The 23,511-nt window shown below is 40.8% G+C and overlaps 3 protein-coding genes across 6 annotated transcripts in view; 2 read left to right on the top strand and 1 right to left on the bottom strand.

Annotated features, from left to right (window-relative positions):
* Positions 1-4,291: 4,291 nt before the first annotated feature.
* LOC131448675 (D(5)-like dopamine receptor) lies at positions 4,292-5,712 on the top strand. Its single transcript, XM_058621331.1, has one exon. The coding sequence runs from the start codon at positions 4,292-4,294 to the stop codon at positions 5,657-5,659; it is 1,368 nt and encodes a 455-aa protein (XP_058477314.1). The 3' UTR covers positions 5,660-5,712.
* Positions 5,713-7,524: 1,812 nt separating this feature from the next.
* On the bottom strand, positions 7,525-8,602 carry LOC131448676 (uncharacterized). The gene is made up of 3 exons (XM_058621332.1): positions 8,527-8,602; positions 8,374-8,435; positions 7,525-8,277 (listed from the first exon to the last, which is right to left on the bottom strand). The coding sequence occupies exons 1-3, from the start codon at positions 8,541-8,543 to the stop codon at positions 7,622-7,624; spliced, it is 735 nt and encodes a 244-aa protein (XP_058477315.1). The 5' UTR covers positions 8,544-8,602; the 3' UTR covers positions 7,525-7,621.
* A 14,384-nt stretch (positions 8,603-22,986) lies between these two features.
* Positions 22,987-23,511, top strand: part of plekha1b (pleckstrin homology domain containing, family A (phosphoinositide binding specific) member 1b) — an 8,708-nt gene continuing 8,183 nt past the window's right edge. For 2 of the 4 annotated variants that reach the window (XM_058621911.1, XM_058621915.1), the window contains exon 1: positions 22,987-23,071. The gene's annotated coding sequence lies outside the window, so the exon portion shown is untranslated. The remainder of the gene's footprint in view (positions 23,072-23,511) is intronic. The other 2 variants (XM_058621914.1, XM_058621912.1) reach the window with 2 other exon arrangements.

The following is a 23,511-nucleotide window of genomic DNA, read 5'->3' as shown; positions in this document are numbered from 1 at the left end:
CATTCATCAACACTGTAGGTGGCGCTAATGAGGATTAAGCACTTGGCGCCACCAGCCATTCAAACAGTAGAACAAGGAAGTACGCCGCTGTTCCAATTGAAGAATCATACTTGTGTACTCCTGTACTTGGCAAGTGTGTACTCCCAGCATAGTTCTCAAGTATATACTTGCAAGTATGCAAGTACATACTTGCATACTTGAGTATTGAGAAACGGCCATTGCCTCACGTTTACACTGTTGTATTTGTTCATTTTTTGTAAAAACCCTTTTTACGTACTTTCACAAAATTCAGCAAAGTCAGCCAAAAATTTCAAGCACTCGACGCCACGACGGTTGGAGAGTAAGCGACGCAGCGCGACGTCAAACATCATCATGTGACAGCAGCAGTTTCATCATCATCATGGTTGAGAAGCGACCTGAGCGATCTTTATTTTAGAATTCCCACCTGTTTTTAAGTGAAGTTAGAACAAAAGTAACATAACTATTAAAACACGACCAGTTCTCGATTTTCATCCCAATAACTATAAGACATCTACATACAGACCCTCATACTGCTCAATGAGGGTCCATCTGGTGATGATGATGATGATGATGATGAGATTGTGAGAAGCCTGAGGTCCAGAGGACGGTGCCAGGGTTCTGCAGCCCCTGCTGCTGGACCACATGGGTCTGTTATTTAAGTACAAATGGAAGCCTCCTCTTCTAATGACTTTTTGGTAGTTGATGGTCTATGAAACCTGGTTTACTGATCAGCATTGGTGACTCAAGGATCACCAGCCCAGAGCCCACTCAATAACTGACTGACAGTCCATTATTAGCATAAACCAATGGGCTGTGTCGAACACATACTCAAACACACAAACAATGAAGGAGATCGAGGCAAACACAAGAACTTCTGCAAGTCCTTGACGGACCACGGTGAACGTCTGCTCGCTGTAACATTCTTGACGGCTTTGATTCTTGTCCCGGAGTCGTGCTCATGACTCTTCCAGTGATGACCAATCAGTGGCCGGCATTCTGTTGATGTCACATTTTAGTATCAGCTCAGCTCGTTTGGAACCACATCAGAGCATGAATTGAAACAAACACCAGGTACCAGGTTCTATCACTGATGGAAAAGAAAAACAGTCAAGTTCAGTTGAGTCAAGCTTAGTTGGACTAGAACTGTATAATGGAAAAGCCTTTAAAGTCGTATTCACACCTAATAGTCTCCTCCAGACTCGGTACGATTGGGGGTTGCAACGTTCAGCTGGTCCCAGTTTGCTTTCACCCTTTAGTGAAACGAACCAAACATTTTGAATAATGTATTCCCCTACTCGCCTGAGGTGGCGCTGCATCAAGAATTACTGAAGGAGAAGACGAGACAACAATGAAGAAAACTTCTGTTTCCTCCACATCAGAGCGTCATATGCATTATGTGAACCTACGACACAGATACGCTGCAACAATGGACTCGCTCATTTCTCCCAGCTATTGTTCTACACACGCGTATGTTTTGATTGTGTTTACCCACAATGCCCTGTGTTGTAGTTTGCTGCCTGCATTTTGTTCACTTGAAGCGAACCCGAAACAAAGATTGTTAAGTAAATGACACGGAATCTTTTGTCCTCAGAGTTGATCAGCAGAGGACAGAGGTTCTCAGTGGTCCGCCTGTCCAGCAGCATGGAGCAGACCTGGACTCCATATTTAAGGTGTCTAAATGAACAAACATGACACTACTGTTAATATAGAAGCAGAGTCCAGGTCCTGACAGTCTGGATGCTGCTCTGTGGACCTGCAGGACTTCACTCTGTCATTGATCATCTGATGTTAAACTTCACATGTTCCTTTCCAGCTGCTGGAGGAGAACATCATCTGCTTTGTGAAGAACGAGCTGAAGAAGATCCAGAAGGTTCTGGATACAGATCACACAGAAGTCTTAGACCGTCAGAGGGAGGATGAGGAGCAGAGGAGGAGCAGAGAGGCCTTTCTGAAGATCACAGAGGTCTTCTTGAGGAGGATGAAGCAGGAGAAGCTAGTTGACTGTCTGCAGAGCAGTAAGAGGACTTTTAATGTGAAAGGAAGAACATCTTATTTTCTCAATGATCCACTCACTGATTTATTTTCTTGTGTTCTTTCAGAAACCAGAGCTTCAGCTTGTCGACGTGAACTCAAATCAAACCTGAAGAAGAAGTTCCAGGGTTTGTTTGAGGGCGTGGCTAATGCAGGAAACCCCACCCTTCTGAATGAGATCTTCATAGAGCTCTACATCACAGAGGGAGGGACTGGAGAGGTCAATGAAGAACATGAGATCAGACAGATTGAAAGAGCTTCCACTCAGCTCCTGTTCCCTCCGCTCCATTCCTCTCCCCCTACCTCCACTAGTTCTCTGACAATATCAACATGGCAGCGAGAGTGTCGTCACAGGAAGAAACGTCCGACACAAGGATCAAGCCGAACACTGACCAACTGTAAATCAGTTAAAAACACTTAGGGACAGCACCACTGATCGCTGTATGTGACTGTATCAGACTGAGTCTGTGCTCCGGTCATGGAGGACGTGTCAGAATGGTCAGTTATGACCTCTATGTGACCTTTTCTTAACAATGTGTGTGTTTGTACGTCGGTGAAATACGGTCACTGACTAAATACGGCGACCGCTGGCCGCAGTCTGATGTGAAGTGGTGCGAACACACGAACACACGTTTGCTGACTTTATCCGGCACATTAGCTTCATATATAAAATCCTCTGAGGCTGGAAGTTTGTGTAAAACACTGTGCTCCACTGTGCAGCCACCAACAGCACACTTGTCCCTCCGCGTTGACATAATACCGCTCTTCCTCCCTCGCCTGCACTCTGGCATTTTATAGGGACAAGGTGGAGCTAAGGTGGAGCTAAGGTGGAGCTAAGGTGGAGCTAAGGTGGAGCTAAGGTGGAGCTAAGGTGGAGCTAAGGTGGAGCTAAGGTGGAGCTAAGGTGGAGCTCTCGAGGTAAACTTACTGGTGGGTGGTAACATTCACGGTGTAATGCGCATGCTGCCGTCATAAGTGCAGGTAATTCAACATGGCGTGTTTTATCGCCTATACTTACACTAAGGGGGACCACGAAAACAGGACTGAGTATTCTTTTTCCACACTTTGGCGACTGGTAGGGCCTCCAGAGTCCCAAATATAAGTATTACAATGATTAAAACGTTGATTTTGCATAATATGTCCCCTTTAAGAAAGGAACTTGTTGGGGGCGGGGCTTATTGTTGATACCCACTGAAAAAAACAACTTTATTTCAAACAGAAACATTGACAAAGGAAGAACAAAGAGACTGAATAAACGCCATATAACAATAAAATAAATACATAAACACATAGGTTAATATTAAACATATAGTCATAGTAAATGTTATACACTTTATATAACAGTAAATACTTTTACTGAAGTAATATGATAAAAAGTGATTTTCTGGTAAAATACCTTTACTCAGGTACTTTATACAAGACTGTTTGCAGAGGAAGTAGATATTAAATCAGTTTTGAAAATAAAGACCTAATATATGTATGTATATATATATATATGTATGTATATATATATGTATATATATATATATATATATATATATATATATATATATATATATATATATACATATATATATATATATACATATATATATATGTATATATATATATATATATATATATATATATATATATATATATATATCATCTAATCTAATTTAATATAATCTCTTCTAATCTGTCCATAGACGTTGAAAGAGACGTTAATGTGTGTTGGTGTGATGTGAGTGTTTGTACACTAGAGGGCAGGGTTTACCTTCCTTTAATGTCACCTTTTCTCTGAAAACGTGACGTCACTCAACTGTTTTCAGACAACTAAACATTTTATTTTATTATATTACATTACATTATGTTATATATTATATTTCTTTATAATATATTATAATAATATAATGTATTATATTACGTTGTAATTTATTAAATTCTACTATATATTATATTTCTTTATAGTATATTATAATAATATAATGTATTATATTACATTATATTATAATGTAATATATCATATTATATTCAATTATATTACACTACATTGTCATTTATTACATTATAAATTTGTTTGATGTATGGTGATTAATTGTGCTGATGAGAGAGAGAGACGTGTGCGCGCGCGCGCATGTGTGCGTGTGTGTGTGTGTGTGAGCGAGAAAGAGTGTGTGTGTGTGTGTGTGTGTGGGTCAGTGTCAGTGTGGAGCAGAGACGCGCAGCACGAGGACACTCTGAGTCTGGACATCCATCCATGGAGGACCCACAGCAGCAGGTGGTCACAGCAGGAGGAGGACCAGGACCAGGACCAGCACCAGGACCAGGAGGTGTGAGCCTCCGCGCGCTCACCGGCTGCGTCCTGTGCGCGCTGATCGTGTCCACGCTGCTGGGGAACACTCTGGTCTGCGCCGCCGTCATCAAGTTCCGCCACCTTCGCTCCAAAGTCACCAACTCGTTCGTGATCTCTCTGGCGGTGTCGGACCTGTTCGTGGCGGTGCTGGTGATGCCGTGGAGAGCCGTGTCCGAGGTGGCGGGCATCTGGCTCTTCGGCCGCTTCTGTGACACGTGGGTGGCCTTTGACATCATGTGCTCCACCGCGTCCATCCTCAACCTGTGCGTCATCAGCATGGACCGGTACTGGGCCATCTCCAGTCCCTTCAGGTACGAGCGCAAGATGACGCGCAGGTTCGCCTTCCTGATGATCGGGGTCGCGTGGACTCTGTCCATCCTCATCTCCTTCATCCCCGTGCAGCTCAACTGGCATCGCGCGCGCGCGGACAACCTGACGACGCACAACCCGGACGACTGCAACGCGAGCCTGAACCGGACCTACGCGATCTCCTCGTCCCTCATCAGCTTCTACATCCCCGTGCTCATCATGGTGGGCACGTACACGCGCATTTTCCGCATCGCGCAAAACCAGATCAGACGGATTTCTTCTCTGGAGAGAGCAGCGGGACCGCGCGCGCCAAACCACCGCCTGCACCGCGCGTCCACGCACGACGAAAGTTCTCTGAAAACCACTTTCAAGAGAGAGACGAAGGTCCTGAAGACTCTGTCCATCATCGTGGGCGTGTTCGTCTTCTGCTGGCTTCCCTTCTTTGTCCTCAACTGCATCGTTCCTTTCTGTGACTCGAACGAAGTGGGAGCGCCCCCTTGCGTCAGTGACACCACCTTCAGCATCTTCGTGTGGTTCGGCTGGGCCAACTCCTCCCTGAACCCGGTCATCTACGCCTTCAACGCGGACTTCCGGAAAGCCTTCTCCACCATCCTGGGCTGCAACAAGTACTGCTCCACGTCCACGGTGGAGGCCGTGGACTTCAGTAACGAGCTTGTGTCCTATCACCACGACACCACGCTGCAGAAGGAAGCGTGCGTGAGCGCGCCGGGCCCCGGGGCCCCGAGGATCAGCACCTGCATGCCGCCGCCTCACGCCGCTGCTCTGCACAACTTTGACGCAGTTTCTGCGCTTTCTGATGAGTCTCAGAAGCTGCAGAGCTCTCTGCTGCCCTCTGTCCTGCAGTACCAATGTGAGGCGGAGATTTCTCTGGACATGATCCCCTTCAACTCCTCTGGACCCACGGACTGCTACGTTATCCCAGGTCAAATCCCGGACCTGTGACAAGACCACGAGACTTGTGGTCACTGTGAGGCTGAGATTACTGACCTTATGTGAGAGCGCCCCCTGCTGCTGAGAGAGAGGCTCTCAGTGAAAACATGGCTGCAGATTTGATCTACGTCACATGTTCACGTCTTTATCTCACTGTAAGACTGACTTTACAACAGGAAACTGAAGTTTGTAAACCACTCACTCTCCCACACCAAACCTCATAGAGAAAATCAGTGATTTTAGCTGCAGGGACACAGGAGCTGCTGGTCCTCTGCTGCCTCGTGTGGTCACTTTGTGTCACTGAAGTCAATCTGAACAAAGGATTTTAAATGCAGAATTGACAAAATAAGACATTAGAACTTAGTGATGGAGGCAGCAGTGGATCAACAACTCCTGTGTGTGTGATGTTAAAATTACTGATTTTCTCTATGAGGTTTGGTGTGGGAGAGTGAGTGGTTTACAGACTTCAGTTTTACACATAAAAACACAAATTTTAGCTCTTTAAAAGAAACGTATCAATTAAAATCTACATTAGTTTAAGTCTATGATATCTATATCACACTATCACGTCTTTATCTCACTGTTACACAGACTTTTCCACCAGGAAAGTGAAGTTTGTAAACCACTCACTCTCCCACACCAAACCTCATAGAGAAAATCAGTGATTTTAACATCACACACAGGAGTTGTTGATCCACTGCTGCCTCTGTCACTGAGCTCAAACGTCTGATTTTAGTGAATTCGGCATTTAAAATCGTTCATTCAGATTAACCTCAGGGACACAAAGTGACCACACGAGGCAGCAGAGGACCAGCAGCTCCGGTGTGTTTAAACAGCCGTTAGCGTTTGTTAGCAGATATGAAAACTGTGTCCTGCTGTTGTTGAACTGATTGAAATAAAGAGATCGTTGATAAACTCGTGGATCAGGAGACTTTTTTAGATTTGCAGTGATTTGACAAAGTGACACAGAATCACAATGTAACAATGACAGCTGTTTGATGTCCTGCTCTCCTCACATCACTGTTTCACTGTTTAATTGCTCCTTCAGTTAATTACTGGCTTCATCCATCTACAAACAAAATGTCCAGCTGTCCTCCAGACCTCGTTAACCTGGTTCAGGTAAAGGCCGCTGGTTTATTTCAGAAGGCTCCGCCTCCAGGTTTCTTCTCCCTTATGTGGTTGTTGCTAAGAGACCATAGAGGACTGATGGACAGACATGGAGGACAGTTGAGAGCATTTTCAAACATGCGTGTGTTGAAGTCACCTCACTGACCAAATCAAAGAGGATTCTTTGTCTCCTGTGCTTCAAAGTGGAGAGTGGACCACACACACACTCTCCATAACCTCTGACCTCTCCGAGCAGCTATGATTCCAGAACAAAAGCGTCAATGAGAATCAGCTGGAAACTCACTCACACTATTAAAGCCTGAGCCACGCCCCCTGCAGGTAAAAGCAGCACATTACCTTTATAGCTTATAAAAATAAAAAAAAAGTGGTTTGTGATCCTAACATGTCTACGTCTTTAATAAACCACTCACTCTCCCACACCAAAGTCCAGAGAGAATCTGGTTTTAGTAATCAGTGATCTCACAGGAGCCACTGGTCCTCTGCTGCCTCATGTGGTCACTGAGGTCTTAAGGCTAAAACTGTGTCCAGGTGCAAGTTATGACAGGGTGAACTTGTCACCTGGTCTGGTAAAGACCAGGTTTAACGTGAACCTCAGCTCTTACCTAGACAAACATGTGATACTGTCGAGTCTTTAGCCGACATCCCAGAGCTACGTTAGGTGGTGCTAGTAAGCTAATGCTGTAGCAGTGTTGGCATTCAAATATCCTGAATGTCAAAGTTTAAAACAGGAGACAGACATTTTGATCAGGTCAAGAACTTTATTTAAGTCTCCACAGGATCTCCATGTTCACCCTGGAAGACATAAGTTTGGAGTTAAGTCACATGATCTAGCCGTTTAAAGGACGCTCATCCTCGGCCTTTACCCAAGATCTCCTGTCCCTCTTCAGCCTGAGGCTCTGGTGGGAGCTCCATGGCCTCGTCTTCAGGGTCAGAGGGAATCACTTGTGGCATCAGGTATTCTTTGACATACTTTAAGCTGGACCTGAGCTCTCGTGCTCGTTGGAAGCCCCTTCTGGACTGGATGACGTAGGAAGAAGGCCGCGGCGGGGACGTATCACTCACGCTCTGTGCAGCTGCAGCCTCAGGACTCGGGGCCCAAACACCGAAATCTGGAAACCGTCTGCTCGGGTCCACCACCACCCAGGAACCATCCACCGGCTGCTCGGCTTCAGGAGGAGAGTCTGCGGTCACGGAGACCCCATCATCTTCATCATCTGCAGGTTCTGACACTTGGGAGCTTTGCAGAACAGGAGTCTTCTTCCCCCAGACACTAGGACTCAAGTATCTGACAGCCGCCATGTTGGCAGCTGCTGCTGCTTCGAGTGGAGACTGGTTTGCAGGGGGAGAGTTGAACTGTGTGGACACTGCTGCAGACTGTCCACCTCCAGCAGATGCAGGGTCAAACTGCTGTGACACGCGAGGACGGAGAGCTCCAGACCTGAGGTTTGGTGATGCACGACTTGCTCTGTAGTTCCAGAAGCTTCCAGGAGGATTTCTGTAGCCTGTGGAACATGTTTGAAAGCGTTGGATCCAGGTCACAGATTGAGTTGTTCTTCAAACCACATGCTCAGCGTTTACTGAGAATCTTTTGTCTTTACCTTCATTTGTTGCAGGAAAACTAGAGACAGCAGTGAAAAGCAGCAGAGAACTCCAAGAGATCCTGAATAACAGACAAAGAGAGAAAAGTTTCAGCAAATCCACAACTAGAACTAGAACTGGAGCTGGAGCTGGAGCTGGAGACTGTTTCTGACCTTAAGAAGAGCTCCATGTTTCTGTGAGTGAAGTGAGCAGCTGGTCCTCAAGCCCGGTGGACGTGTGATGTTCCTGCTCTGGTCTTATACTGCTGCTCTACTTCACAATCATCAACGACACCTGACGCTCGTCAGGTCCTGCTGAGGCTGCAGGAAGAGGGCGGAGCCTCCACAGGCAAGAGGGCAGAGCCTCCACATCATCTCATCTCATGATCAGTGTCTGAAATCCAGGGGGGTATTCCATCAAGCAGGCTAAAGGCAAAGCCAAGCTTAAATGGCCAAGTCTGGCTAATATGAGTGAGAGTTCGGTTCCATCAAAGAGGCTGAGATTAGCCCCAACTCAGTAACCATGGAAACTATGACTCTGGCTAAGCCTCAACCATGGCTAAACCATAACTGTGGCTCAGGTTTCCGTTCCATCAATCTGAGCCTCAACCCTGTTCCACCAAGGTGGCTAATGTGAATGCCAGCCATGTAACCATGGTAACTTATGCTGCCGGGCAAACCTGGTCTGTAGCAGGCTAAAAGTGAAGCTTAGCACCATCTATGATCAAAGAATGTCCAATAGACAGAAACAGAGACACACAACTGTCATGGAATGATAAAATGATATGTAAAACATAAAATATATAATAAAATGTATTAAAGAAATGATTTATACTAATAATTACAGTATATATTATATATTAAGTACATTAAAGAACATTATCAGCAAAATAAAAAATAAGACACAAATAAATACAAAATTAAACTAATTAGCAAAAAAATATTCTAAAAGGAAATCTAAAGAGATCATCATTCTTTTGATGTAACAAGGGTTAGGGCCTCCGATTGATAGGAGATAGATGATTGATTTGCTGTCACCTGCATTCACTTACTGTAATAGGGGTCCTCGTCTCCATTGAATTGCTTGATTTGCTAAAATGATTCTAGATAAATAATAACTTTTACAATCAATAGTTCTGTCATATGATTATTTCCTATAGAATGATAACCAATATTGCATTTCTTCATGTAATAATCTACCATCAATTGTATGATAAATGTGATGAGTCATGTAAAATACTTTGATTAAATGTAGCCTATTATTATTAAAAATGTAGGCAAGGCTACTTTATATAGCACATTTTAGCACAAGGTGATTCAAAGTGCTTTACATCAAATAAAATGAAAATACAACAATTCAACATATAGCATCTGGGACAAAATACAGAAGTAGCACAAATACAGCATGTAAAAATGACAGGCTTAAATGAAAAGGATATCAATTCTATACAATTGGCCATGCAGGAAATAAATGAAAGCTATCCCATCGATTTGCATAACATTCAGTTGATAAATGTGATGAATATCACTTTCTAACATTACTACTAGGGCTGCCAAATGATCAAATATGGAGAATTTCACATAAATTGCAGTGAAACAATAATGCTATTTTAATTATGTTCATATGAATGTTACTTATTAGGGCTGTCTTTTCCTTTTCATTTTAGGGCTTTGGTTGCATTAATAGGTCCACATAATTGATTAGTTTAAAACAAAAACCATCAAGAAATCAATTGGTAGATTATTGTCTCCATATATTTTGTCCCTTTGATGGAGGATTTATATAACATGATGATGCTGAAATGCTTCATTTTCTTTGTCACTTACACATTCAGCCTGTCGGCAATATTCTGCCACGCCACATCCCTCGCTTTATTGATTGCCGCGGTATTGCCCTTCTTTGGGATTATGTGGCTGTAATCCTCATATACCTCCATGAGGAGGGTTTGCTCTGCTGCGGAGAACATCTCTGCACGTTCTTTTCCCTTGCTTTTCGGCATTTTTCACAGTTTTCGCGCTCGACTAGAATGGGCTTTTTATTTTCCCTGTGGGCGTGCACAAGTTGAGGCTTAACAGTTGAGGCTTGACTAAGCGTCAGGTGGAGCCAGCTGATTTCACTTGATGGAACGACTTGGAGCTAGATTGGGAGGTGGAGCTTAGTCAAGCTTCAAGCTTACACCTAAGTCTGGCAATTCTTAGCCACGTTGATGGAATACCCCCCAGGAGGAGAAGATGAAAACGACAAAAAAGAACAACATGAAAATATAACAGGGTTAAACAATTAAGAAGGGTTACGGGGGCGGAGCCAACACCAGCTGACACACGGTGAAAGGCGGAGTCACAGTCTGGATAGGTCACTCTCACATTCACCCTCACATTCATCCTCACATTCATCTTAACACACAGTCTCACACAGTCTCACACACAACACACACAGTCTCACACACACACACACGCGCAGTCTCACACACAACACACACAGTCTCACACACACACACGCGCAGTCTCACACACACGCACAGTCTCACATACACACACAGTCTCACACACACACACAGTCTCACCACCACGTGTCCCTTGTGTTTGACAGTAAACATGATCACATGAAGAGTGTTGACTGTGAGTTTGACCTTTCACCTCTCAGCAGAATGGTCTCATTGATGTTAAATGTGTTTTCTTTGTGTCTATTGTTGATGTTTAAGAAGCTCCTTGTTTAAAATCCTGAACTGTTCCTTTAATCTGTAATAAAATGAGTCTTAAATGAGCACTGATGATTATTAACGTCAGACATGTTGTAACCAGGGAGAGAACAAAGGAGCATATTCTCTCTAAATATGATCCAGAAAATGAGTCAAAGCTCTTTTTCACCCTCTCACCCTCTCATCCTCTCACTGCTGCTCTTCTGTCATCAGCACCGCTCGCAATTTCCCTCTGTGATGATGCCGCTGATTGCTCGACTGCACAGCCGCTCTCACTCGGCCTTCAAGAGCCTCTTATGAGAACACATCACCCGTTTACTGTGAACTGCAGAGGTCAATAGGTCAACACTGAGCATGGAGACACCACTCCACAGAAACCACAGCAGGAAATCACAGTCATTACATCTGTCATGTGATTACATCTGTCATGTTACATCTGTCGTGTTACATCTGTTATGTGACTACACCTGTCATGTTACACCTGTCATGTGATAACATCTATCATGTAACTACATCTGTCATGTTACATCTGTCATGTGATAACATCTGTCATGTGATTACATCTGTCATGTTACATCTGTCATGTGATTACATCTGTCATGTTACATCTGTCATGTGATTACATCTGTCATGTTACATCTTTCATGTGACTACATCTGTCATGTTGCATCTGTCATTTTACATATGTCATGTGATTACATCTATCATGTAATTACATCTGTCATGTTACATCTGTCATGTGATTACATCTGTCATGTTACATCTGTCATGTGATTACATCTGTCATGTGATTACATATGTCATGTAATTACATCTGTCATGTGACATCTGTCATGTTACATCTGTCATGTGATTACATCAGTCATGTTACATCTGTCATGTTATTACATCTGTCATGTTACATCTGTCGTGTTACATCAGTCATGTTACATCTGTCATGTGATTACATCTGTCATGTTACATCTGTCGTGTTACATCTGTCATGTTATATGCTAGGATCCTGTTTGTGGACTTCAGCTCGGCGTTCAACACCATCATCCCGGACATCCTGCACTCCAAACTCACCCAGCTCTCCGTCTCAGCCCCCACCTGTCAGTGGATTACAAACTTCCTCACAGAGAGGAGCCAGCAGGTGAGACTGGGGAAAATCACTTCCAGCACCCGGACAATCAGCACTGGCGCCCCCCAGGGATGTGTGCTCTCCCCACTGCTCTTCTCCCTCTACACTGGGTCTGAAGTTTGCAGACGACACAACAGTCATCGGCCTCATCCGGGACGGTGACGAGTCTGCATACAGACGGGAGGTGGAACAACTGGTCCTCTGGTGTGGTCAGAACAACCTGGAGCTGAACACGCTCAAAACTGTGGAGATGACAGTGGACTTCAGGAGTAACTCCCCTGCTCTGCCCCCCCTCACCATCCTCAATAACACTGTGTCTGCTGTGAAAACCTTCAGGTTTCTAGGATCCACCATCTCCCATGACCTAAAGTGGGCACCAAACATTGACTCCATAGTCAAAAAGGCCCAGCAGAGGCTGTACTTCCTGCGACATCTCAGGAAGTACAACCTGCCCCAGGAGCTGCTGATCCAGTTCTACACAGCAATAGTCCAGTCTGTTCTCTGCACCTCCATCATCGTTTGGTTTGCATCAGCCACCAAACAGGACAGAAACAGAATGAATCGCACCATCAGGACTGCAGAGAGAATCATTTGTGTTAAACTGCCCACCATCCAGGACTTGAACACATCCAGAGTCAAGAAACGGGCAGGTAGTATCTCTGCAGATCCATCACATCCCGGAAATAACCTGTTTGTTCTTCTTCCCTCTGGCAGGCGTTACAGAACACTGTACACCAAAACTGCTAGACACAAGAACAGTTTCTTCCCCCAGGCCGTCGCACTACCGAACACTTGACCAGTTTATTTGGTTATTTGTTTATTTGTTTATTTATTCACTATCTGCCCCTTATCGTTTATATATACTGTATATATTTAAAAATAAACCGGACCTCTGGTCACCTTTTTTTTTTTTTTTTTTATTCACTGTTGTCAAATATATGTTAAGTTATGTTAATGTCTACATTTCATGTACAGCGTGTGTTTGAAAAACCGGAGTCGAATTCCTTGTATGTGTTACATACTTGGCCAATAAAGCTGATTCTGATTCTGATTCTTCTGATTCTGATGTTACATCTGTCATGTGATTACATCTGTCATGTTACATCTGTCATGTGATTACATATGTCATGTAATTACATCTGTCATGTTACATCTGTCATGTGATTACATCTGTCATGTTACATCTGTCATGTTACATCTGTCATGTGATTACATCTGTCATGTGATTACATTTGTCACGTGATTAAATCAGTCATGTTACATCTGTCATGTGATTACATCTGTCATGTTACATCTGTCATGTGATTACATCTGTCATGTGATTACATTTGTCACGTGATTAAATCAGTCATGTTACATCTGTCATGTGATTACATCTGTCATGTTACATCTGTCATGTTACATCTGTAATGTGATTACATCTGTCGTGTTAAATCTGTCATGTGATTACACCTGTCATGTAATTACATCTGTAATGTGACTACATCTGTCATGTTACATCTGTCATGTGATTACACCGGTGATGTGATTACACCTGTCATGTGATTACATCTGTAATGTGATTACATCTGTAATGTTACATCTGTCATGTTACATCTGTCATGTGATTACATCTGTCATGTGATTACATTTGTCACGTGATTAAATCAGTCATGTTACATCTGTCATGTGATTACATCTGTCATGTTACATCTGTCATGTGATTACATCTGTCATGTGATTACATTTGTCACGTGATTAAATCAGTCATGTTACATCTGTCATGTGATTACATCTGTCATGTTACATCTGTCATGTTACATCTGTAATGTGATTACATCTGTCGTGTTACATCTGTCATGTGATTACACCTGTCATGTAATTACATCTGTAATGTGACTACATCTGTCATGTTACATCTGTCATGTGATTACACCGGTGATGTGATTACACCTGTCATGTGATTACATCTGTAATGTGATTACATCTGTAATGTGATTACACCTGTCATGTAATTACATCTGTAATGTGATTACATCTGTAATGTGATTACATCTGTCATGTGATTACACCGGTGATGTGATTACACCGGTGATGTGATTACATCTGTAATGTGATTACATCTGTAATGTGATTACATCTGTCACGTTAAATCTGTCACGTTACATCTGTCATGTGATCACACCTGTCATGTGATTACATCTGTCATGTGATTACATCTACCATGTTACATCTTTCATGTTACATCTGTCATGTTACATCTCTCATGTGATTACATCTGTCATGTGATTACATCTGTTATGTGATAACATCTGCCACGTGATTACATCTTTCATGTTACATATGTCATGTGATTACATCTGTCATGTTCCATCTGTTATGTGATAACATCTTTCATATGATTACATCAGTCATGTTACATCTGTCATTTGATTACATCAGTCATGTTACATCTGTCATGTGATTACATCTGTCATGGGATTACATCTGTCATGTTACATCAGTCATGTGACTACATCTGTCCTGTTACATCAGTCATGTTACATCAGTCATGTGACTACATCTGTCCTGTTACATCAGTCAAGTGATTACATCTGTCATGTAATTACATCTGTCATGTGATTACATCTGTCATGTTACATCAGTCATGTGACTACAGCTGTCATGTGAATACATCTGTCCTGTTACATCAGTCATGTGACTACATCTGTCCTGTTACATCAGTCATGTGACTACATCTGTCACGTGATTACATCTGTAATGTGATTACATCTGTCATGTGATTACATCTGTCATGTGATTACATCTGTCATGTTCAATCAGTCATGTGACTACATCTGTCCTGTTACATCAGTCATGTGATTACATCTGTCATGTTAAATCAGTCATGTGACTACATCTGTCCTGTTACATCAGTCATGTGACTACATCTGTCATGTGATTACATCTGTCATGTGACTACATCTGTCCTGTTACATCAGTCATGTGACTACATCTGTCCTGTTACATCAGTCATGTGACTACATCTGTCATGTGATTACATCTGTCATGTGATTATATTTGTCATGTGATTACATCTGTCATGTTACATCTGTTATGTGATTACATCTGTCCTGTTACATCAGTCATGTGACTACATCTGTCATGTGATTACATCTGTCATGTGATTATATTTGTCATGTGATTACATCTGTCATGTTACATCTGTTATGTGATTACATCTGTCGTTATGTGATTGCATCTGCCATGTTACATCTGTTATGTGATTACATCTGTCATGGTACATCTGTCATGTGATTACATCTGTAATGTGATTACATCTGTCATGTTACATCTGTCATGTTACATCTGTCATGTAACATCTGTCATGTGACTACATCTGTCATGTGACTACATCAGTCATGTTACATCTGTCACGTGACTACGTCAGTCATGTTACATCTGTCATGTGATCACATCTGTCATGTTACATCAGTCATGTGACTACATCTGTCCTGTTACATCAGTCATGTGACTACATCCGTCATGTGATTACATGTCATGTGAATACATCTGTCATGTTACATCAGTCATGTGACTACATCTGTTCTGTTACATCAGTCATGTGACTACATCTGTCATGTGATTACATCTGTCATGTGATTACATCTGTCATGTAACATCTGTCGTGTAATTACATCTGTCACGTGATTGAATCAGTCATGTTACATCTGTCATGTAATGACATCTGTCATGTTACATCTGTAATGTGATTACATCTGTCATGTTACATCTGTCACATGACTACATCAGTCATGTTACATCTGTTATGTTACATCTGTCACGAGACTACATCAGTCATGTTACATCTGTTATGTAATTACATCTGTCATGTGATTACATCTGTCATGTTACATCTGTCATGTAATTACATCTGTCATGGGATTACATCTGTCATGTTACATCTTTTATGTTACATCTGTTATGTAATTACATCTGTCACGTGATTACATCTGTCATGTTACATCTGTAATGTGATTACATCTGTCATGTTACATCTGTCACATGACTACATCAGTCATGTTACATCTGTTATGTTACATCTGTCACGAGACTACATCAGTCATGTTACATCTGTTATGTAATTACATCTGTTATGTGATTACATATGTCATGTTACATCTGTCGTGTTACATCAGTCATGTTACATCTGTCATGTGATTACATCTGTCATGTTACATCAGTCATGTAACTACATCAGTCATGTTACATCTGTCATGTTACATCTGTCATGTGATTACATCTGTTATGTGATTACATCTGTCATGTGATTACATCTGTCATGTAACATCTGTCATGTGATTACATCTGTCACGTGATTACATCAGTCATGTTACATCTGTCATGTAGTTACATCTGTCATGTTACATCTGTCATTTGATTACATCTGTCATGTTACATCTGTCACGTGACTACATCACTCATGTTACATCTGTCATGTGATTACATCTGTCACGTGATTACATCAGTCATGTTACATCTGTCATGTAATTACATCTGTCATGTAATTACGTCTGTCATGTTACATCTGTAATGTTACATCAGTCATGTGACTACATCTGTCCTGTTACATCAGTCATGTGACTACATCTGTCATGTGATTACACCTGTCATGTTACATCTGTTATGTGATAACATCTGTCATGTGATTACATCTGTCATGTTACATCTGTTATGTGATAACATCTGTCATGTGATTACATCTGTCATGTTACATCTGTCATGTGATTACATCTGTCATGTTACATCTGTTATGTGATAACATCTTTCATATGATTACATCAGTCATATTACATCTGTCATGTGATTACATCTGTTATGTGATAACATCTGTCATGTGATTACATCTGTCATGTTACATCTGTCATGTGATTACATCTGTCATGTAACATCTGTCATGTGATTACATCTGTCACATGATTACATCAGTCATGTTACATCTGTCATGTAATGGCATCTGTCATGTGATAACATCTGTCATGTGATTACATCTGTCATGTTACATCTGTAATGTGATAACATCTGTCATGTTACATCTGTCATGTGACTACATCACTCATGTTACATTTGTCATGTTACATCTGTCACGAGACTACATCAGTCATGTGATTACATCTGTAATGTGATTACATCTGTCATGTTACATCTGTCATGTTACATCTGTCATGTGACTACATCTGTCATGTGACTACATCAGTCATGTTACATCTGTCACGTGACTACGTCAGTCATGTTACATCTGTCATGTGATCACATCTGTCATGTTACATCAGTCATGTGACTACATCTGTCCTGTTACATCAGTCATGTGACTACATCCGTCATGTGATTACATGTCATGTGAATACATCTGTCATGTTACATCAGTCATGTGACTACATCTGTCCTGTTACATCAGTCATGTGACTACATCTGTCATGTGATTACATCTGTCATGTGATTACATCTGTCATGTAACATCTGTCGTGTAATTACATCTGTCACGTGATTGAATCAGTCATGTGACTACATCTGTCATGTGATTACATCTGTCATGTAACATCTGTCGTGTAATTACATCTGTCACGTGATTGAATCAGTCATGTTACATCTGTCATGTAATTACATCTGTCATGTTACATCTGTAATGTGATTATATCTGTCATGTTACATCTGTCATGTTACATCTGTCACATGACTACATCAGTCATGTTACATCTGTTATGTTACATCTGTCACGAGACTACATCAGTCATGTTACATCTGTTATGTAATTACATCTGTCATGTGATTACATCTGTCATGTTACATCTGTCATGTAATTACATCTGTCATGGGATTACATCTGTCATGTTACATCTTTTATGTTACATCTGTCATGTAATTACATCTGTCACGTGATTACATCCGTTTTGTGAGTACATCGGTCATGTGATTATATCAGTCATGTTACATATGTCATGTGATTACATCTGTCATGTGATTACATCTGTCATGTTACGTCAGTCATGTAACTACATCAGTCATGTTACATCTGTCATGTTACATCTGTCATGTGATTAAATCTGTTATGTGATTACATCTGTCATGTTACATCTGTCATGTGATTACATCTGTCATGTAACATCTGTCATGTGATTACATCTGTCACGTGATTACATCAGTCATGTTACATCTGTCATTTGATTACATCTGTCATGTTACATCTGTCACGTGACTACATCATTCATGTTACATCTGTCATGTGATTACATCTGTCACGTGATTACATCAGTCATGTTACATCTGTCATGTAATTACATCTGTCATGTAATTACATCTGTCATGTTACATCTGTAATATTACATCAGTCATGTGACTACATCTGTCCTGTTACATCAGTCATGTGACTACATCTGTCATGTGATTACACCTGTCATGTTACATCTGTTATGTGATAACATCTGTCATGTGATTACATCTGTCATGTGATAACATCTGTCATGTGATTACATCTGTCATGTTACATCTGTTATGTGATAACATCTGTCATGTGATTACATCTGTCATGTTACATCTGTCATGTGATTACATCTGTCATGTTACATCTGTTATGTGATAACATCTTTCATATGATTACATCAGTCATATTACATCTGTCATGTGATTACATCTGTTATGTGATAACATCTGTCATGTGATTACATCTGTCATGTTACATCTGTCATGTGATTACATCTGTCATGTAACATCTGTCATGTGATTACATCTGTCACATGATTACATCAGTCATGTTACATCTGTCATGTAATTACATCTGTCATGTGATAACATCTGTCATGTGATTACATCTGTCATGTTACATCTGTAATGTGATAACATCTGTCATGTTACATCTGTCATGTGACTACATCACTCATGTTACATTTGTCATGTTACATCTGTCACGAGACTACATCAGTCATGTGATTAAATCTGTCATGTTACATCTGTCACATGACTACATCAGTCATGTTACATCTGTTATGTGATAACATCTTTTATATGATTACATCTGTCATGTTACATCTGTTATGTGATAACATCTTTCATATGATTACATCAGTCATGTTACATCTGTTATGTGATAACATCTGTCATGTGATTACATCTGTCATGTTACATCAGTCATGTGACTACATTTGTCATGTTACATCTGTTATGTGATTACAGCTGTCATGTGAATACATCTGTCATGTTACATCAGTCATGTGACTACATCTGTCCTGTTACATCAGTCATGTGACTACATCTGTCATGTGATTACATCTGTCATGTTACATCTGTCATGTTACATCTGTCATGTAAATACATCTGTCATGTTACATCAGTCATGTGACTACATCTGTCATGTGTCATGTGATTACATCTGTCATGGTATTAAATCTGTCATGTTACATCTGTTATGTGATGACATCTGTCACTTGATTACATCTGTCGTTATGTGATTACATCCGCCATGTTACATCTGTTATGTGATTACATCTGTCATGGTACATCTGTTATGTGATTACATCTGTCACGTGATTACATCAGTCATGTTACACCTATCATGTGATTACATCTGTCATGTGACTACATCTGTCATGTGATTACATCTGTCATGTTACATCCGTCATATTACATCTCTCATGTGATTACAACTGTCACGTGATTACATCAGTCATGTTACATCTGTCATGTAATTACATCTGTCATGTTACATCTGTAATGTTACATCAGTCATGTGACTACATCTGTCCTGTTACATCAGTCATGTGACTACATCTGTCATGTGACTACATCTGTAATGTTACATCAGTCATGTGACTACATCTGTCCTGTTACATCAGTCATGTGACTACATCTGTCATGTGATAACATCTGTCATGTTACATCTGTCATGTGATTACATCTGTCATGTTACATCTGTCATGTGATTACATCTGTCATGTTACATCTTTCATGTTACATCTGTCATGTGATTACATCTGTCACGTGATTACATCTGTTATGTGAGTACATCTGTCATGTGATGACATCAGTCATGTGACTACATCTGTTATGTGATTACAGCTGTCATGTGAATACATCAGTCATGTTACATCTGTCATGTAATTACATCTGTCATGTTACATCTGTAATGTTACATCAGTCATGTGACTACATCTGTCCTGTTACATCAGTCATGTGACTACATCTGTCATGTGATAACATCTGTCATGTTACATCTGTCATGTGATTACATCTGTCATGTGATTACATCTGTCATGTGATTACATCTGTCATGTTACATCTGTCATGTGATTACATCTGTCATGTTACATCTTTCATGTTACATCTGTCATGTGATTACATCTGTCACGTGATTACATCTGTTATGTGAGTACATCTGTCATGTGATTACATCAGTCATGTGACTACATCTGTCATGTGATTACATCAGTCATGTGAATACATCTGTCATGTTACATCAGTCATCTGACTACATCTGTCCTGTTACATCAGTCATGTGACTACATCTGTCATGTGATTGGTAGAGTGGCTCAGTGGTTAAGACCCTACCTTGTGTACGAAAGACATCATGGTTGCAAGTACGATTCCACCCCTGGCTAATTGTACTTGATTCCATTGTAAGTTGCTTTGGATAAAAGCGTCTGCTAAATGACATGTAATGTGATTACATCATTTATGTTACATCTGTCATGTTACATGAGAAGGGTATGGCTCATCAGTCATGTTACATCTGTCATGTGAATACATCTGTTATGTTATAACATCTGTCATGTTACATGAGAAGGGTATGGCTGCAGCCTGGAGCCTCTTTTCTCATGCCCTCACCTCTCGGGCCCTCCCGTCTCATGCATGGGCGTGTACAACCCAGAGTGTACAGCAAGCACACGCAGTCCAAAATACAATTTGTGGATAATATTTAAATCTCAGGGGGACTTACCGTTAGGTGGCGGTATTCCACTAACCTATGCAACAGTTGCAACCAAAAGAAAAGTAAGAAGAAGAAGTTAAACAGTTCACGAAGAAATTTAGTTTGAGTTTGTGAGCTTGTTTTCTGCAGTTCATTTCAAAACATGTTAACTCTTAAAGTAACGTTTTTTTTTATGTCCATATATTTTGCAGATTTCAGGACTATATAGTTATATTGCGATACCTTAGCCACTCGAAACGGCATCAGTGTGTAACGCTGACGTTTGTCAGTGAATATCAGCTAATGTGCTCTGTCATACATTGCTCCGGGTGCTACTGTTTGTACAAGAGCTGCATGCCAGGTATTTTATACTATGACACAGAGTGGCTGTTTGTGAAGTCACTTTTTTGCAAAAAAGACATGGTCATAAGATGGTAGATCACCAGTATGCTTTTGTTTTGTTTTTGCCATACCCACAGGGGAAGTTGGTCTCCACCCTGGATTCTGCAACCAATGAGTAAAAACACGAAATAAATAAAAACATTTAATCCAAAAAGAATGTGATTTTTTTTTTTTAAACAGTTTACTGATATTTTACTAACTAACCAACAGAGACTCTGTATTCTGCATAAGAATGACTTCCCACGACTCTTATGTTACTTCCAATGATGCACGAGACGAGAGGCTCCAGACTGCAGCCATACACTTTGGCCTTTACTGAGACATATCCAGGCAGGTTAAATTGTGGAGCATAAATCTCATGTTGAACAATACATTTTACACAATTTAAAAGTGTGTTTTTATGTTTATGGCAACAGACGAGCGGTTCCAGACGCAAGCTTTTATTTTGAAAATTATTTTCCTTGGGGGCATGGATTCATGGCTCAAGACGGGAAGGAACGAGAGGTGAGGGCATGAGACGAGAGGCACTGGTCTGCAGCCATACACTCTTGTGTTACATCTGTTATGTGACTACATCTGTCATGTTACATCTGTTATGTTACATCAATCATGTGACTACATCTGTCATGTGACTACATCTGTCATGTTACATCTGTTATGTTACATCAATCATGTGACTACATCTGTCATGTGACTACATCTGTCATGTTACATCTGTTATGTTACATCAATCATGTGACTACATCTGTCATGTGACTACATATGTCATGTTACATCAGTCATGTGACTAGATCTGTCATGTGACTACATCTGTCATGTGATTACATCTGTCATGTGATGTTTGATTGGTTAAATCTAAAGCATCAAGTTAACAATGACATGAGTGTGAAAAACATGTTGGCCTTCAAAGTAAGAGAAAAACTGTGTCCAATTAATGCAATGAATATATTATATTATATATATTATAGTAAGTGATGACGTCAAAATATGTGAAACCTCGATTACAGCCCAATCAAATCAAAAGGAACAAAAGGACACAAACAAACAAAACTAGCAAAACAAGTTTGTTTCATTTTCTTGGTTAATTTTAAACTGCACCAGTACCTTAACTCACCACCAGTTAACCAGTGACAATGAGTTAAAACTCATAATAAACTTTCCAAAATCAGTTAAACAAAGTCAGCAAATAAAGTTATTAAGTTAAAACTATTTTCAGCAAATAAAGAAAACACAGCTGTCACAAAGGAATTAGTCAAATGAAAATTGATGAATGAATGAAACTAATCATGAATGAAAATGAATGAAACTTAATCAAAACAAGTTTTGATTAAGTTTAAATGTATACAACGTAACCATATTTCAATGTTTACATCTTTATAACGTGTCTTTGTTTTTGTATGTTTTATTGAAAACTTGTTTCATGAAAAGTCACAGCTTTTATTCTGAAATCTCATAGCGGAAGTTGCGAGTGTGTGTGTGTGTGTGTGTGTGAGAGAGAGAGAGAGAGAGAGAGTTGACGCTGCCTGGAGCCGGACAGCTGCTGCTGCTGCTCCACACTCTGGACCCGGACTCTTCAGAACTGTAAGTAAGCCTTCGATCCTCCACTGTTTACTTCCTGTCAGCTGATCCACGCGCCGTTTGTTTACAAGTAAACAACAACAAGAAAAACATGACGCCAGGAAGAGAAAGTGTCGAAGAGACGGCGAGAGAAGAGGCGGGAGAGGAAATGTGTGTTAGGCCCGCGAGAGAAGAACACGAAAGTTCAGCATCAACACCCAACTCTTCTTCTTCATCTTCATCGTCATCGTCATTACTATCATTATTCTCTTCCCTACAAATAAGTTCCTCTGTTGTTTCATTTCATTTTTATTTTTATTTACACTTTCAATTTCATGTTGACTTCTCTTTAGTTTTCTACATAATGTTAAAGTGAATAGAACTCATACATGTGAACCACTCACTCTCCCACACCAAACCCCACAGAGAAAACCAGTGATTCGTTGATCCACTGCTGCCTCCAT

Source organism: Solea solea, chromosome 21 (genome assembly GCF_958295425.1).
Source record: "Solea solea chromosome 21, fSolSol10.1, whole genome shotgun sequence".
Lineage (NCBI taxonomy): Eukaryota > Metazoa > Chordata > Actinopteri > Pleuronectiformes > Soleidae > Solea > Solea solea.
Note: the sequence above shows the minus strand (reverse complement) of the source record. Positions and strands in the feature narration are given on the sequence as shown.

Bases quoted from the DNA above. Each gene is read 5' to 3' on its own strand.
- LOC131448675 (XM_058621331.1), top strand. From the start codon at position 4,292: ATGGAGGACCCACAGCAGCAGGTGGTCACAGCAGGAGGAGGACCAGGA.
- LOC131448676 (XM_058621332.1), bottom strand. The intron at 8,278-8,373 runs GTAAAGACAAAA...CATGTTCCACAG, and splicing joins TTTTCCTGCAACAAATGAAG to GCTACAGAAATCCTCCTGGA.